Raw genomic sequence first — 17,183 nt, 5'->3', positions numbered from 1 at the left:
CCAGCAACACTTGGACCGTCTCTTCAAACTGTACACTCACCATTCCCCCATCCCCCCGGGGAGATATCCGGGGGAGGCTTGATCGCACACCTGAGGTGGCATGAGGGCGTTGCTGGCGGCTTTGGGCTTTAGCTTGAGCTTGAGCTTTGGTGACACCGTGCGCTCGCCCACTTGGCAGCACTACTCTCACCCACCCTCTTAACATCTGCTCTACCTCTGCTCTAGACTTTTGTCTTCCCCTATCTCCGTCTCGTCTCCCTTGGTCTCGTTCAGTCTCGCTTCAGTCTCAGTCTCGTGTACTCGCTTGGTCTCTTCCGTTCCCTTCTCCCTCTCGACCACGACCACCCACCCACCCACCATGCCCCTCCCGTTCCGCCGCGAGCTGCCCCAACAATCTGCCAGCTCAGGCATCAGCGCCTCGTCCCGCCCCGACGACCGGAACCTCCCCAAGAGCGCAACTGAGAAACACGGTTCCGACTTGTACCCCGAGCTTGTGCGTCCTCCTTTCTCCTTTGGCAGGAGCTGACAACAGAAAGAGCTCATGCTCCGCAACCAGCGCTGGGCGAAACGTGTGGGCTCGGCCGACCCAGGGTATGACGGCGCTTGACGAGTTGACCAAGACTTACACCAGCTTTTTTCCCCGTCACTATCCTGGCCAGCGGCCCGAGATTCTTTGGATCGGCTGTGAGTCTGTACCGGTTGCGGATTCAGGGAAGAGTGAGCTGACAAGGAGGCTCGGATGCGCGTGTGCCCGAGACTACTATCATGGGGTCGCAGCCAGGCGATATCTTTGTGCACCGCGGTATTGCAAAGTGAGTTGGAGTTGAGGGAGAGCAGGCGTCGGGCCGCGGTGTTCAGAGGGCAGCTGGTAGTGCCAGAGTGAGGTTGGTTACATCTACCGCAGCATTGTGATGATGTTGCGCGCGCAAGCTACCAACCAGCAACCCATTGATTTCAGGTTGATCGCCAACTTGGTGATCGCCATCATGATGTCCGCGATCGCTTCAGTGTCGTTTCGATGACGAAAGACTAACGGCCCAGCCTGTACTCTCCCTCAGATGACTCGCTCAACGCCGTCCTCATGATCGCCCTGATCAACTTCAAGGTCAAGCACATCATCGTGGCGGTGAGTAGCCTGTGGCATTGGCGCGCGCAAGAGCGTGATGTGGCGCCCTCAAGTTGCTTGGCGTGCTCGAGTCGCTTGTCTTGGCGTGCTCGAGGCGCTTGGCTTGACGAATAATCGCGTCGCCCCAACCATCGCACACCCACCCACCTCCCTACCCCCACCCCTACCCCCACACCCACTAACCCCAGGGCCACTCGAACTGTGTCGGTTGCCAGACTGCGCTGCGTGCGTCAAATCTCCCCCCGGTTCCCGAAACCCAGGCGATCCAGCGCTACCTCAAGCCCTTGACGGTCCTCGCGCGCGCCATGGCAACCGAGGACGGGCCTCCTTCGCTCGACCTGCTGGTCGAGGAGAACGTGCAGCAGCAGGTGCGCAATCTCCTCGCCAGTCAGGTTGTGCAGGACGACTGGAAGCGCCGTGCCGAATATGGCGTGACCGTGCATGGCTGGGTGTACCAGCTTGAAAATGTGAGTTGCAATTTCTCGGTAGTCTGATGGCAGGGAACTGTGCGCGACCTTGGTGTATCGCAGGGGCCGCCTGGGGCCAAGCCCGGTGGCTCGCGGATGGGTCCTCGACTCTTCTAGGAGTGTGTTTGGTGAGCATGTACAGATAGAAAATGGTATTGCTCTCATGAGCTGGTAATGGAGTGAACCAAATAACCCAAGTGCCACTTTCGGAAGTAGATATATCACCGACTGACTTGCTACTATGGAGATTTGGGGTTCGGTGCCGGGTAATCCGGAAGGTAGGATATGGGATCCCTGATGTAGCCCTCAATCGGTCGAGCCCGGACCCAAGTCTATCAGGAAAGCAAAGGGGTTGTTCAGGATCCATTGCCGAGTCATAACTAACTGGTCAACTGGGCTGCAGTGAGGTCTGACCCTGGCGTGAGGTTTTCCCTTGGCCCTTGGTCGTGTTCTGCAGCCCTTGAGCTTGCAGCTCTCTGGGCATACCACACGAATGCCTTGTCTTGGCATGTTGGCGACTTTCAGGCCCAAAGTATCGGGTCACGGTCCCAACAGACCATGAACCATACCAACAAACTGTCACAGACCTCCATCAGCACAGCCCATAACCAACCACCCAGCAGCTCAGCGCTCAACAGCTCACAGCTCACAGCCCACAATTCATGCATACAGCTCCATTTGTCATCTCCATCTCCATCTCATTCTCTTCTCAAATCGTGTTTTCAGACTCTCACTCTCAGACTCGCCCCGAAATCCCCTTGAACGTGATCGTTGATCGCTGGTAGCTGAGTAAACCCTCGCCACTCACCGTACGGCTACCACGCCTGTTCGCCACTTGGCTACCCATTATCCAACTTGTAAACCCCCCACTCCCCACTCCCCCTCTCCCTCTCCCTCTCCCTCTCCCTCTCCCTCTCCCTCTCCCTCTCCCTCTCCCTCTCCCTCTCCCTCTCCCACCCACACTCGCTCGTCACTAGGAACCAAACATGAGCTGTGAGTTGCTTCTGGATTCAAGCATCAATGAGTGGCCCGAGAACTTGATTGAGTTGCGGACAAGGTCGGGTCTGGGTTGCTTTGCCGTTGCCCTGGACGGAACAGAACAAGCTCCCGGTAGTCAAGGCATGTGCCGTTGTGCCGCCCTACGCCACTTGATAAATTCGCGACTCGCGCTTCGCGTCGCATTGTCGCGCGATCATGCCACACACGCTCCACACGGATCTGCGATTGTGATCCGTGTGGATTGTGATTGATGCATGCTGACAAGGTTGAAGATGGGGATGAGATTATTAGGATTACATTTGAGGGTAGTGTCAATTGTTCAAATGAGGGTTAGACCCTTTGAATATCCCAAGTCGCGGGTTATCCCGCACTCTATTGCCGCTTTGGGTGAAATGTCCATGTGGTAGCATTCAATCCCCCTCTTTTGATCACATCGCACACACACAGCATTCAAATCTCTCCCCCTCGTTACCACCCCTTCCCCCCCTCAACGGCACTCTCCTTCCTCATTGTCACACTCTCCTGTTCTACTACTCACACATTCATTTCATCTTTACCTTTTACTCCATCAAACTACATTGTTACTCGTTATCCCTCTGTCATCATCATCGACACAACCTTACTCGCAAACGGCACTTGATCCTCGCCATGTCAATCTCTGCTGTTCCACCAACGGATATTGTCTCAAACCCAGCTCCCGAGCCATCCTCGCCATCCGTCGAGCCCTCTCAGCCCACTTCCCAGGAGCCGACCTCTGAACCACCCACCTCGAACCCACCCGAGCCCACGACTACATCGCCGGAACCTTCCCAGCCGCCCACTTCCAACCCGCCTACATCCGAGCCCCCTCCCAGCTCTAACCCTCCAGACCCGCCTTCCACCTCAAACCCACCCCCACCAAGTAGCGATCCAACATCGTCCCCCCCCACGGTCGACACCTCCTCTACAAACCCCACTCCCTCAAACCCAGCCCCCAACCCCTCGTCAACCGTCGCTCCCCCTCCAGCGTCGTCCAACAGACCCACGGTTCTGCCCTCCCTGATCCTCCCAGGGGGCACCACGCAACTGACCTCGGGCGTGCTCATCACGACCACGGATGCAAATGGCAATACTATCACCACTGCACCTTCAGTTTTGACGACGGGGATCCTCAAGACGGATGCGTCTGGCCGCGTATACACCGTCACGGCGATTGTGCACAACACGGCCAGCATCAATGGGAGCTCATCACGAGGAGGCGGCAGTGACTTTTTCCAGAACACTGGAGCTGTCGCCGGCGTGTTTGTGGTCGTTGGTCTCGTGGTTGCAGCGGGCATTGGCGCCTTCACGTTCTTCACGCTCCGCCGCCGTCGTCGCCAGCGTCTCGACCGGGATGTGGCTGCTGCTGCTGTGGCCGCCGCTGCTGCTCAGCAACCGCGCTTTGATGACGACGACGACCACTCGCCAGCCATGACTCAGTACGGCGCGTACTATGCGTCCAACACAAGCCATGACTTTGAGAACTCGACACCGCAGTCGACGAGAGGCTACGACTACGAGGCCGCGGGTGGCTACGACCCGTACGCTGCCAACCTGGTTGACGTTAGCAACCTGCCCGGTGACACCAACTACCACAATGCAGGGACCACCTACCCTCCCAATGGGCAGTACTATGTGGACCCGAATGGGAACGGCGCCCCTGACTTTTCGCGCGGAGGTGCAGACTACCACCACTCGTACGGAGACCCACAGTACGACGTGGCCCACGTCTACGCAGGCCACGATGAGACGCTCCCCACTGTCCCGGAGCACCAGGAGGACCAGTACCGGATGTCTTACTACAACTACCCGGACGACGCAGCATACAACTACAACGAATTTGACGAGGCGCCTCCAGCCGCGTCTCTCGAGCGCCAACAGAGCGTCGGAAGCGTCAACTCTGGCGCAGTCCACCGCGACTTGACCGTCACCAACGTCTAGGCTGCAGTTGTACCTGTATCTCATCCCTCGGCACTAGCTCGTACCACATTCGACCCGATCCCAACCTCACCATCACCTGTCTAGTGTTTCTCCCTCTCCTCTCTCGACCCACCCTCTCTCGGTTGGCTGTAACGGACATTTTTTTTTTTTCATTTTCCTATTCTGTCTGGCTTGTAGGGTAGCCCAGTGATGCAGCTGTGCTCTTAGCGGTGCCGGGGTTGGTTAGCGGTGCCGGGGTTGGTGGGTGGACTGCCCGGCGGCAGAGGTCTGGACACCAGTGGGCTGGACGATGGATGACGCAGATTCGACAGGGCCGATCAGGACGTACCCAACCCCCCGCCAGCAACAGCACTCGACAACGCTCCCTCATCTTCACCATTTATATATTGGTCATTGGTAGATGTAGATACAAGCCAACTACTCTCAGCACCTATGCCTTCATCCACTGACTGTGCTACGGGGCAGTGTGATTTGCCCTAAGAATCCGATTCCACCTCCCACCCCCCAAAACGCCCTCGCACCGAAAAAACAACGAGCCACCATTCCAGGCCCTCTTGCACACTATACACTAGGAGGGAGTCGAACCCCCGCCGAACGCATGGCAAGCGTCCATGATACCGTTTCACCACTAGTGTTTGGATGTTCGTTATGCAACACCACACTGTGTATATCTGTTTTCGGGGTTATGAAACACCACACTCTGTATATCTGTTTTCGGGGTTGTATTTTGGGGTCAAACGGGATGTACTCGCAAGGCCGATGCTGGCGAGCTGCCGCGATGTGTCATGCGAGCGGCGCGTAGGAGGATGCCGCACCAAACGATCGGTGTATGGCGGACTCATGGCGAATGGGAACTAAATGTTACACCAGCATTCCGCCACTTCCGCCACAACCATCCGGTGGAGGTGGAGATCAGTTTGCCACCCGGAATCAAATCCTGTGGACCCACGTCATGGGTTATGAGTTGAAGTGGAGGTATACTGACACCGACCTAGACCACTCATCTCGCGCGCTCTCGCCATCTGACGTCTTGCATCTACATCGTCCTCCCGTCACCGACGCTGAGACATCGCCCTACCCGCAGCGACCACATTTACTGCCCACATCAGCCTCATCTATTCTCGCACCTCAACAACTGCGTGTCTGCACCCCGCACTGCACCTCGCTCCATCCCACGAATGCCGCCCGTCACCCACGCCCAAGTCAAGGCTCTGTATGAGGCCACCCGCGCCGCCGCAAGCACCTTCTCCTCCTACAACTTCCGGATGTACTTCCTCCGGCGTACGGACGAGGTGTTCGCCCCCGCCCTCGCCGCACTGGGCGACACTCCGCCCGCAGCTGCACTCGCTGCTGCCAAGGCGGCCGGCAACGCACCAAACAACATGACGCGCGAGCGCCTCGAGGCGTTCATGGGTGAACGGGAGGCAGCCTTGGCGGCTCTGAAGCGATCGGGAATCACCAACGCAATGTACGGAAGCGGATTCAAACTCGTCGTTGAGATGCCTGAGGACTCGCACGGCAAATGAAGGATCGGAGGGATATGTGAGTTGGGACTTGTAACAGAGTCGGTGCTGACGAAAGCAGCGCACGATGGGTCACAGCCGGAAGAGTTTAAGAAGATCATTAGTATCGTCGACGACAAGATGGACGCAGTCTACACTCTAAAACCGCAGAATCAAACAATCACATTGCACAAACTAATACCTAACACGATCTGATGCTTGTAACCTCCATTCACCTTTGGATTCCAGAAATGGATCCAAATCCTCACCAGCCCATCTCTAACATGTACCGGTCGACACCGATCTCAGCCAAAAACTGGCGATGTGTGAGGTAGCGAAAGACCGACTTGAATCGACTGTCGTCGATGTACAGCTTGAGGATCTCTCCCAGCTCATGACACTGGAAAGGGATGTCAGGAAACCCAGGGTTAGACCTCCCCGTTATCTGCCGAGAGATTGTAGCGCGAGGGTTTACCAGAGTGTACTTGTCGAAAGGGTGATGTTCGCCGTAGAGCAGCAGGCCTTCGAGGAGGTACACAGCTTGACAAGAATAGCCGACCCAGTGATTCGACAGGTCCTGCAAAACGACTACCAATTCGCTCCCAGGTAGCCAGGCAGTGCTGGATATGAGCGACAGGTAGTCGATGGCTTTCACCTGCCCGGTGAGGTGGATGACGACGCGACGGGGCGGGTTGGTGTTGATGTCGAAAGGGAGGTTGTACGTGTACTTCATGTACGGAGGGGGAAGGGCGAAAGTACTGCAAGCACCCAGTACGAGTGTGTCGACGCTGTCGATCGTGTACAACGGGGCATGGTGTTCGTGCTCTTCAATGTCCACGGCCAAACCAGATAAACGTAACACCGAAATATGAGCTGGGAAAAATGCGATACTACCAGTTGTGGGAAGATAGTCCAGAACCTCAATGTGCGCCAGTGCACGACGCAGTTGAACCACGCCCGGCGCCTCGAAGATGTTGTGGACCCAGACATCGTAGGCGATGGGGTGGACGGGACGGCCTAGAACAAAGCCATTGGGTCCGGGAGACGAGTTCCGCGCGACCACCTGTAGAGCCTGGTTCATGGGGCTATCGTGCAGACCTGGAGGGTATCGTCGTATCCCATTCTCTGTTATGGCGCAGATATGGTCGCCGTGCAGCACAAGGTGGCGGGCGAGGTTCTCGTCGATGCGCTGCTTGAGCTGCCGGTTCACGGCGCGGAGGGCGATGCCCGTCTCGTAGTCTGCCGCGTCGGCGATCGCATCGAGAATGTGCGGGTACGCGTTGCTGAAGGGCATGGCTGGGTTGCTGGGGTCGGAAGAGCGGCGGCTAAGCTTAGATATCCAGGAGCGCATCCGCTTGCGCAGCGCCTTGGGGCGTGACATGGTGGAGAGTGAGAGTGAGTTGGGATGAGAGGGGTGGATGATCTGAACCAGTGTGGCAGGCCCGAAACGGTTTATATCTCATTTCTCGAGAAACTGTCGGGATGATCACTGGGTCATTGCAGGCGAGGCGTTGCTGTGTTTTTCAGGTGTTGTCGTTGACGGTGTCACTTGATGTTTATTCCCTAGAGAACGCTGCCTCGATTGTACGTTATGCGGGCGGTGCATCAGGATGGTGTGATGATGAATTGCTGGGTTGTTGTTTCCCCAGGAGTGAAAGTGAAGACTCACTTTGATGTTCCCTCTCCTCTCCCGAATTGCCCGAACTGCCTGGCGTACCAGATGTTAATACTGTGGTTTTGTGCATCCTACTTGTTGTTCACCAGTGGCGAAGAACTACAGTCAATAGGGCTTTAGGGGATGACAGCGACCAATCAACAAGAACGCTGGCGCGACTTAGCGGGTTGCAACTGCCCCAATCGTCAAACTTCCAATATGCGGGGGCATAACAGTACCAGGTTCAATGCCACACTCTTCTTGTCCGAGGAGATAGTGGCATCCTGTGTTTCTCTAGCGAAGATCCATCACACTTCAATTCAGAGTTTTTGGTGCATCTAAGCATCTACTGTACCTGGAGATCTATGTATCCTGCACTCTAGTTCCATCTACCTGGAGATCTATGTATCATGCACTCTAGTTTCCCATCTCGAGGGCGAAGCGCTCCTCGCCCAGCTCCGCCTCATATTCAGCCACAGAGACCGCGCGGAACTTAGGCACCGACCTGGAGGTAATGCTGTCCAAAACGTCCTTGAAAATGTCCGCAAGCACAGTCGACTCAAGGCCGGGCACCCCGGTCTTCTGGCGGAGGGTCTTTAGCGTCCGCTTGGAAACCTGTACCTGGTCGTCAACAAGGGTGATAGACTGTTTGTCGTTCATGCTATCAACAATCATCCAGAGCAGGTAGGCGAACCCATTGAAGGTGGTGATTCCGCCCATCTTCCAGCCGCTAGCGATCAGCACAATGTCTGTGCCCTCAATGGCGGAAGTTCCCAGCACGTCCCCGAGAAGGTGGAGCGAGTTATCGCGGAGGTGGAGCACGATGCGGTTGGCCGATATGACGCTAATAAACGGCGTGACCTCGTCAATTCCAAGGCAAAGAGTATAGCGGGGTGCCTTGACAGGAGACTTGGGAGTGACACGGGCGGGGAGGATGACGAGCGTGTCAATTTGGCCAACGTTATAGGTCGTAGCGCGCCAGGCGATGTTGCGGACCACAGGCCAGAAGCGGAGTACAGACGGCTTGATGGGAAAGCTGATGAGACAGTCGTCCTCCCCGTTCCGCTTTTCGTAGATGTCGAAAACCTGGTTGATGGCCAGTAGGTTCTGGAGCTGGGGCGATGGAGGCAGCTGCTTAAAGGGAGGGCCAACCCGACTACTGCGCGGGGGCTTCAACCTGAACATAATGTGGGTAATTCGGAACAGGTCGAGATGAGCGCGCTGCTCCGAAAGGAGTTCATTGATAGTCAGAGCCGCGGGCAGGCGTGCGGCCAGGAGGGGGTTGAGGGGTCGGACGTATTGGCCGTCGAGGGTCTTGGTGAAGAGCCCATCGTCCCAGACTAGGTGCTTGGCCTGGTGAGTGTCGATCCGGTTGCGACAGTAGTGGTTGACATTGTAGAGCGGGATATGGGCCGCGTACTCGCTGTAGTCGACAATATCGTCAAGGATGTGAGGGTAGCATTCGTCGAGGGCGTCCTTGAAGGGCATGTTGGACAGTGAATGTGGTTGTGGCGATGGAGGAAGAGGTGTTGTGAAGATGGGCGATTGAGAGTTGCGTGAGAGCGTGGTAGCTGTGGTCTTGGGTTGAGAGTTGCGAGACGAGAGACGAGGCGGTGAGGAGATTTGGTCGTCTCAAGCGAAGCATATATACCGTTTCGTTCCAGGTTGGAGAGGACAGACACGAGGCCTGTGAACATGTTAACCAAGCCGTGTGGGAAATACCCATTGGCCGAGTCGCCGTCATCAAGAGTTAGGGGAAAGTCAGCCACATTGTCGAGTGTGGATTTACCGAATCAACAATGGAGATTGATAGACTGGGTCCTGTCGTCTCATCAGAGAACCTTTTCACTGCCCGCATCATATCAATTGGGGTGACTACCATGCGTTCCAGTGTTTCGATGCCAGTTCCGTAACCCCATCACCTCCAGTTGGCCCGTGATCAATGATCCTCGTCAAGCCACGCTCTGTCATAAACAGAAATGTCTTTCCCAAGGAGCTGATCTCTAAGATCTGAGGTCCCACAGATTGATTGGTCCAAAAGTGGTCCATAGATGATCTCTTGCCTCAACGGAGGGTTTTGAACCGGTACTGTTCAGTGCTCAGTGCTCAGAGCGGCTCACGTGACACTGTCATGTCCAGAGGTCTGTGCCGCCGTGGCGACAACACTCACTCATCCCTCGCTCTGACACTCTAATCCATGGTATGTCTAAGGGTTGGGGTCGTTGGGGTTATGGCTTACGGCAGGTAAGCTGAGTCGAGCCGAGCCGTCACCTCACAGTGCATATTCAGCACTCTGAGCGGGTGAAACATCTCCAGCCCAAGTACGGTTCAAGTTGGACCTCCTAGAGCGTGAAGAAACGGTTGCTCTATTTGGCACTGAGAGTATCCAAATACTGTTTGGCGACATGATTGAGGAGGCCTTGTTGGATTAGACTGGGGCAGCCACTGCCAGACGTATTTGATGAGCATCTGGAAACGCAGTGGTTTGTACAGTGTATCATTATGGAAGTGGAAGTGGAAGTGGAGGTAGATATGGAGGTGGAGGTTGTACGTGAATGAGTCTGTTTGTGAGAATGTCTCAGTTGCCTTCAAGTATCGCACGGTCACAACACCTTGTTTTATAAAAGCGACGACTAAAAGACAAACACTAACTTTCTCATCCTCTCTCATCTCCATCCAACTTTTCTTACTGTCCAGGTATCATCCAGACTCGAAATATTCCCGGCCATGCCCGTAGTCATCGACGTTGCCTTCTTCCCTCACATCCTCGACGAGATCATCGCCAGCGCAGACACATCAGCGCTCATCAGTCTCCGTGCGACTTCATCAACTCTGCGCACGCGCTGCGATGCAAAGCTCGCAAGACATTTAGTTTGGATGGACGGTGACCTCGTTATCGCACCCTCACGTCATTCCCGCACTCTCGCGGCTGAAGCTCTCTCTTCTCTCAAGAAGGAATGTGTCAAGATCCCCGTTCTCCGCCACGGAACAGTCCCCATCTTCGAGAAATCGGCCTTCCTCGTACAAAAGACCAACATCCCGTACCGATTCAACATGGGCCACGAGAACTACCTCAATTATCTCGAATCCCTCACTCCAGGGGGGGTCAAAGACATACGGGAGGATCATGTCCGGCGCAGTCCCTTCAACCACTCCCTCACATTTACCGAGTGCGAAGACTACTACGCCGCATTCCAGTCCCTGATCGAGAAGACTCAGGTTCTCGACATACGCCACTCCATCCTGGTTCGTCGGCAAAGCACCACCCTTCCCGGGATCCTCTACGTGGACAAGCGCCTCCCAGTGCTGCGAATATGGACTGTACCTCGCTTGTCCCCAGAACGATCGTACATCCGCCGCAACGGGAAGCTGGAGATGAGCGCCGACACCATTGTCCTGTGTTGCAGCACCCCGCTCCTCCAGCCGCTAGGCTCCCCACTCCTGCCAATCAGTCCCTGTCGGTCCACACTCGCCCACCGTCCACCCTTATGCTACGAACCAGCCGCTCTGCCAACTCTCGACTTTGCACCTCCGAAACGTCTCATCATCCACATCGGCAACACGATTGAGAGCGGGATCCATTTCCACCACTTCTCCAGTCTCTGTTCTGAACCCAATCTTCCTGCCACTGAGGAAATCGTCTACGTCGCCCACTCGTTCAAGACCTTTATACCTAGCGACTTGCTCTGCCTCTTTCCCTTCTGGTACGACGGTGACATGGACGGAGGCCACCTCAAAATTACAGTCGTCAACCCCACATCGTCAATACCCACGACCGTGTTGGAGAGGCTTCGGATTCCCTTCGGATGGATGATCGACCCGCTCCCTGTGGGCGAGCTCCTCAAGCGTTTCATCAACAGGATGGGGGTCCCGGGAATCATTGAGAAGCACTACCGCTTCATCTCCTTCGAGGAGTGGGAGGAGGAGCTTGGGCCCGAGCGGTTTGCGATCGAGATGGGAGAGCCGCTGTGAAAGTCTGGCGTGCAAGTCTGAGTTTGGCGGTATAAATAGGTTCAAAAGGTGGGCATGTTATAGGACTGCATGCGTATGTATCAGTTAGAGCCATTAGGCCGAGTGTGATCCGGGTCCAACACTGCCTTACAATTACCCACGGGGTGTATGACGTGCTCCCTGCCGTACACGTGCTTTGCAATTTACTGACATGGAAACTGTCGGAGAAATGCACATTTGCTTCGTGTTCCCACACACGGAAAATGCCATCAAGGATTGTTTTCCGGATGAGAAAATACACGTAAAATCCATGTTTTCATCATGTTTTCGCTTCGGGTAAACGATGATCCCGACGCTGTGAGCTGCCGTGTGAGATGGGCTTTGGTTAAACACATTTTAATCCTGGGCCACACATTCCCCAGCCCTCTCTGCCTCCACAACCATGCTACCACAACCATTATTCCTCCTCCTCAAATCTAGTCCTTACCGGATCTCCTCTGTGCCGCCAACCTCATCACTAGAAAGGGAACGCGGACAAAATCGCAGTGTCACCACCCCTGATACGAGCGTTCCAAGAGGCAAACGTCAGCCAAACCCAGAATCCAGGACCTGATCTTGAACCAGGCGTCATACTCTCGGGCCGATTCACAACGACTCATTAGAAGGCATCTCTTGGGCACGGACCGCGAGTTGCTCACCCATGAGTTGCCTTGAAATCTCAAGTGACACACCAGGGCCTGCGCCAGCCACAGGCTCTTGACCTTATCGCTGCGCATAAGTTACATGGCATACTCCTACTCCCCCCGCCTTGACAACTCGTGCTATCCCAAAGTCTCCACCCGGAACATCTCTGGCCCGATATCGGCTCGGTACTCGTCCAGGGTCATGAACATCACCTTCTCCATAAACTCCTCACTACCTCGCACCGATATGTAGTACGCCGTCACGTACTCGATGAGGGAGCTGCACTCGGAGAAACTGGGGTATTTGGTGTTGTGACTTGGGATGGGGAATGTGGCGGGGAAGATGGCTTCGGCGTTGACAAAGATGATCTGCAGCCGCCGCTGCCGTGCCTCCGTGAGTAGCTGGAGGATCCGCGGGATGGCGGCTTGCAGCGGCTCGAGCGCGGAAGGGCGATCGTCGGATGCCCAGTTTGCGTGGAAGACGAACACGACTTTCTCCAGGCTTGCGGGAGGAGTGCGCTTGACAAAGAGGCCGTGGAACATGAAAGGAACCTTGGTCTGGGAGACTTGAAGGTTGAAAACCGCTTTGCGGATTCCCCAGGGCGGGAGCCTGAATCGTTCGCAACGGTAACCGTTCGTCGGCTCCCACACGCCGGCCCAGCCGAAGACGATGAGAGTCGAGGCGGATATGGGGAGGGCGCCGGGCTGGGGTTTGGTGCACCACATCCAGAGCCGGACGATTGGGACGGGTGAACACCTGTCGGCCAGAAGGTTCTTGAGTACTCGAAGATTGTGGGTGGTCATATAGCGCAAGTCGAGAATGCGAGCGTCGAGGAGAGTTGTCCGGACGCGATCGCGCTCAATCTTGCTGGGGTGACGGCGACAGTAGGTGCACCAGCAGCGCCTGGGACCCAAGACCTCGTCCGCATTCGTATGCCGAAACGTTGGGAGGGGGCCAGTGATGCCGTCGAGATGGTTTCCCGGCTTCAGGACCAGATGGCCGCGGAGGATGTGGTCCACATGATCTCGCAACGCACGCGAAGCAAGACGCAGGTGCAAGAGCGACCGGAGAGGAAGGTACGTGACGATCATCTTGACGACTGTGGGATGTTGGGTAAAGTCGAGATGCTGAAGGGTCGGGAGGCCCGGCTTGAGGAACCCGCGAATGTCCGTCTGCCGCAGCACCCGCTGCTTCTTGCGGGGCGGTGGGCGGCTCATGGCAGTGCGAGAGAAAGTGCGAGGAGCGAAGATGATGTGAGGGAAGGTTGCGTGAGGAGTGCGAGGAAAGTGGAGTGAGCGCTAGTGGCGAGCGTCGCAGTTGTGGTGGTGATTGGGGAAGCGATGCTAGCGCGGAAAAGTATTGTGATGTTTGGAATCAGCAGCATGAGGGAGTTGGTGGAAGGAAAGAGTGAGGGAGTGGTTGCAACTTGCAAGAGAGTGTGTAGATGGCGTATCGCCTCCACTTTACACTTCTCTTCCGCACTGTCAACACCTTCACCTCAACTGCGCACCTTTGCCTCCTCACATCTCCTTCAACCCTACCATTCAACACTCTCTACTCTTCATCTTTGGCCACTCGTCAGGCTTGATGGGCGCACAGCCGCCCACTGCGCGTGCGGTGCCCGCCCTTGGGCGTAGTCTCCTGGCTCATTGATACCTTCCTTCGCCACTTCTCTCGACCACTTGCCATTGACACGCGGTGCCGGCGTCAAGTGTATCAAGCCACCTTCAATGTCGACCCCCGCCTCCCGCCGCCATCGAGTCCATCCAAGTTCACCAGCTGTGGAGGAACGACCTCCGCGACCGCGACTGGTCGCCTTCCACATGTTGTTCGGCGGGCGTTCGGCACGAGGGGTTGGTGCCGGAGACGGGACCTCACGCTCAACCCACAGTCTCCAGTACAACCAAGTGAGGACTCGCTAAGCGAGCCCTAGCCCGCTTCGCGAACTGTTGGGTCACGCAGCAGCGGCTACCCCTCGTTTCACAACGCGACACGAGTGGCCGACTTTGGCGAACCGTCACAGCGGTGGCGGCGGAAGGGAAGGGGAGGGGGACACGGAGCGGAGGCTGGGCGAATGCTCAGGTGATGTGGGCATTCGCCCCGCCTGGCATGGGCATGTCGCACCCATGTGAGTGTTCCGGCTCTACATCGCAGCAGATTCTTCAAGCGCGCCCTTGCTAACCTCCTCGCTAACCTTGGAGCGAGATCAACGGCATTTGGACTGTGCCGATGCACGCGGCGGGGACCCCGTCGACAAGGACGAGGTGGTCCTCATCAACCTGGCAGCGGATTGGCGGGCAGGCGGGCGACGTCGTCGCCGCCGTTGTCGAGTCGGCGTCGATAAACGCTGATCATCGACAGACCGACGCTGGAGGACACGTGCCAAAGGGCAGCCGCGGCCATAGTCTACGACCAGCCGCACTAGGGACTGTCATTGTGAGTCGCACCGCGGATAGAGCATGGCGTTTGCGAAGGGGAGACTCATGCTCTCATCGCCGAGAACAAAGTTATACTTCATAAGGGCGCGCTTCGATCAGGGCTTATCTGATAATTGAAAACCCCGACTCACATGGATATCGGCCTTGGCGCGTACGTTTCTGGGCTGCGAGTGGACGAAACCAAACTGCGCGGACAACGTTTTGGTGTTGAGGTAGATTGGAGGCTGGCCGACCGATAATCATCAGCCTGACACGAGCAGGTTTTGAGAGTCAGGTTGATCCCGCGTGCTATTTGGTTCCTGGTGGGGATGTGCACTGCTACTGTATCATCGGCCAAAACCAGGACTGACCACGTCAGATTGTCAACAGCTCTACACAAGCTGACCTTTAAAGGATGCAAGACCAAACACCTATACCAACCGCCTCATCGGCCAAGCGCGCCCTTCCTGAGGCCAACATGACCATTTCGTGGCCGCCAGAACCCGCGAAGCGACAGTTCAAGAGAACCCTCTCCGCGCCACCGCGTGTCACCATCGACCACCTCGCCTTTCCGCACATTGTCGAGCGGATCCTTCGTCATGCCGACACAGACGCCCTCCTAGCGATGCGCGGAGCATCGCGCGCGTATCGCGAGGAAGTGGATGCCCGGCTGTTCCGACACGTTGTAGTCGGCTCGGACATGACAACCTCCGACCAAGGGCTCTACGTCACCGTACCGGGTCCGCGAGGTCCAGCAAAACCGCTGCTGCGCTGGCGTGCGCGAGAGGCTCCACCTCCACGGATCGCGGGGGCGCGCACACTGTCTCTCACCAACATTGAGGCATGGGAGTCCAACCTTTACTCCACCAAAACCGCTGACCTCGTATCTACCCTCGCGACCCATGCACCGAATCTCGATCTCATCCGCATCTCCAACACCCAACTGCACCTCCGGTACTCCAAGTTTCTGGCGAGCGCGCCCGGCGCACGGACCCTCGTGTGCATCGGCGCAATAGCCCACGACGACCCCTGCTCGGTTAATCGTTGCGGAAGCGGCATCTGGGTTGAGGCGCCAACGTTGCCTCTCGGCCTGCGCCGCTTCGTCCTCACCATACCCTACGAGCCCGACTTTGCGTACCGACAGGACCTCGTCGGATTATTCGGGACACACGTCCCGGGTCTGCGCGAGGCCGTCATCATCCTCGCCAACGCCAACGCCCCGCACTTCAAACAACCCCCCGGCCGCCGGCGCTCGCGCCGCCTGACGCCCGCCGCAGCGTACGCGAACCGCCTGCCCAACTTCAGCTTCTTGCGCACGATCATCAACGAGGTCCGCCGCGCTGACCGCGGTGTACAGTGGACGCTTGTCGGCGTCGCTGCCTTCCTTGACGAGATGGACTGCACCCCGACGCCCACGGTCGACGAGTTCGAGGCATACATCGACACGAAGCTCGAGGAGACGTGGCGCACGCGCGTCACGCTCGTCGACCCCGCGGAGTATGCGCTGCGTGTAGGACACCGTCAGTTCGAGCTCGAGGCCCGCCATCCTGAGGATGGGGGTGTGCGAGGGCGGTGCAGCCAGTCGAGCTGGTAGAGAGTTAGGTTTACGTCAACCGACTGCCTACCCAAGCACCTTGTCCTGTTCTCAACGACAGTGACGGCGACACCGCGAAGGCTGGCGTTCAGGCGAGGATGGACGGAGAATGGAACTACAAGACTTAACTGGCTAGTGATCATCCAAGTCCCATCCTGCAAAGATCACCACGCGCCGTTTGCCATCGTCCCCAGCCCCGCGCATGTGGGCGCTTCTGGCCTTGGCCCCGATGCCTATCCTCAAGGCCTTGATGTCGTGCTGCAGCCCTCTCTTGTGCCAACTCGTCGGGTCTGCACGGCGTGTCGCTCAATCGCTGGGGAGCACCTCGCTGCTCGCTACTGGTCATCGACGATCAACGAGCTCGGTTTTCTCGTGCCGTGGCGCGCCGCTCAGACGTCCAGCCGAAGGCGAACTTGTCTCGTGTCAAGGCAAGGAGTCGTGCTGGGCAGTCAAGGCGCGCATGGCGGATATAGTCAGCTCGTGCACGGCTATCAATCTCCCTCCATCCTGGACCGATACACGTTCGCCCGGGAGGAGGACACGTGCAGCCACGTCCGCAGGTTAGACCTTGTACCAGAGATATGCATACATCAGCATCTCCCATGAGCTGCAATATACAGTCTCGGCTACTGTTCCACGTCGTCGCGATGGCGGTTCACGAGGTTTGATTGGTCTCACCGTCTTGTTGCGCAGCTCGCAGCTGGATCGTGAGGCAGAGGGCGACGCGCCGCCGACGCGACGCGTGGGACTAGATGACGTCGCAATGAACCAGCGTGGAGCCGTTAACGCCCACGAGTGTGCGCGCCTGCCGCGCCGCATTGCCCACTTCC

General features: G+C 57.0%; 8 protein-coding genes across 8 annotated transcripts; 5 read left to right on the top strand and 3 right to left on the bottom strand.

Moving 5' to 3' along the window:
• Positions 1-358: 358 nt before the first annotated feature.
• NCE103 (uncharacterized protein) lies at positions 359-1,710 on the top strand (the record flags this gene model as incomplete). Its single annotated transcript, XM_060601083.1, has 7 exons — positions 359-493; positions 533-591; positions 632-684; positions 734-812; positions 1,042-1,126; positions 1,315-1,593; positions 1,627-1,710. The coding sequence occupies 7 exons, from the start codon at positions 359-361 to the stop codon at positions 1,708-1,710; spliced, it is 774 nt and encodes a 257-aa protein (XP_060457612.1).
• An 869-nt stretch (positions 1,711-2,579) lies between these two features.
• On the top strand, positions 2,580-4,551 carry CcaverHIS019_0411660 (uncharacterized protein; the record flags this gene model as incomplete). The annotated part of the gene is made up of 2 exons (XM_060601082.1): positions 2,580-2,586; positions 3,287-4,551. The coding sequence occupies 2 exons, from the start codon at positions 2,580-2,582 to the stop codon at positions 4,549-4,551; spliced, it is 1,272 nt and encodes a 423-aa protein (XP_060457611.1).
• A 1,178-nt stretch (positions 4,552-5,729) lies between these two features.
• CcaverHIS019_0411650 (uncharacterized protein) lies at positions 5,730-6,269 on the top strand (the record flags this gene model as incomplete). The annotated part of the gene is made up of 3 exons (XM_060601081.1): positions 5,730-6,019; positions 6,080-6,093; positions 6,136-6,269. The coding sequence occupies 3 exons, from the start codon at positions 5,730-5,732 to the stop codon at positions 6,267-6,269; spliced, it is 438 nt and encodes a 145-aa protein (XP_060457610.1).
• Positions 6,270-6,318: 49 nt separating this feature from the next.
• On the bottom strand, positions 6,319-7,434 carry CcaverHIS019_0411640 (uncharacterized protein; the record flags this gene model as incomplete). Its single annotated transcript, XM_060601080.1, has 1 exon — positions 6,319-7,434. The coding sequence occupies one exon, from the start codon at positions 7,432-7,434 to the stop codon at positions 6,319-6,321; it is 1,116 nt and encodes a 371-aa protein (XP_060457609.1).
• A 690-nt stretch (positions 7,435-8,124) lies between these two features.
• CcaverHIS019_0411630 (uncharacterized protein) lies at positions 8,125-9,195 on the bottom strand (the record flags this gene model as incomplete). The annotated part of the gene is made up of 1 exon (XM_060601079.1): positions 8,125-9,195. One exon carries the CDS (start codon positions 9,193-9,195, stop codon positions 8,125-8,127), a length of 1,071 nt encoding a protein of 356 aa, XP_060457608.1.
• A 1,239-nt stretch (positions 9,196-10,434) lies between these two features.
• CcaverHIS019_0411620 (uncharacterized protein) lies at positions 10,435-11,679 on the top strand (the record flags this gene model as incomplete). The annotated part of the gene is made up of 1 exon (XM_060601077.1): positions 10,435-11,679. The coding sequence occupies one exon, from the start codon at positions 10,435-10,437 to the stop codon at positions 11,677-11,679; it is 1,245 nt and encodes a 414-aa protein (XP_060457607.1).
• Positions 11,680-12,479: 800 nt separating this feature from the next.
• CcaverHIS019_0411610 (uncharacterized protein) lies at positions 12,480-13,559 on the bottom strand (the record flags this gene model as incomplete). The annotated part of the gene is made up of 1 exon (XM_060601076.1): positions 12,480-13,559. The coding sequence occupies one exon, from the start codon at positions 13,557-13,559 to the stop codon at positions 12,480-12,482; it is 1,080 nt and encodes a 359-aa protein (XP_060457606.1).
• A 1,615-nt stretch (positions 13,560-15,174) lies between these two features.
• On the top strand, positions 15,175-16,353 carry CcaverHIS019_0411600 (uncharacterized protein; the record flags this gene model as incomplete). The annotated part of the gene is made up of 1 exon (XM_060601075.1): positions 15,175-16,353. One exon carries the CDS (start codon positions 15,175-15,177, stop codon positions 16,351-16,353), a length of 1,179 nt encoding a protein of 392 aa, XP_060457605.1.
• Positions 16,354-17,183: the final 830 nt, after the last annotated feature.

Source organism: Cutaneotrichosporon cavernicola, assembly GCF_030864355.1.
Source record: "Cutaneotrichosporon cavernicola HIS019 DNA, chromosome: 4".
Taxonomy (NCBI): Eukaryota; Fungi; Basidiomycota; class Tremellomycetes; order Trichosporonales; family Trichosporonaceae; genus Cutaneotrichosporon; species Cutaneotrichosporon cavernicola.
Note: the sequence above shows the minus strand (reverse complement) of the source record. Positions and strands in the feature narration are given on the sequence as shown.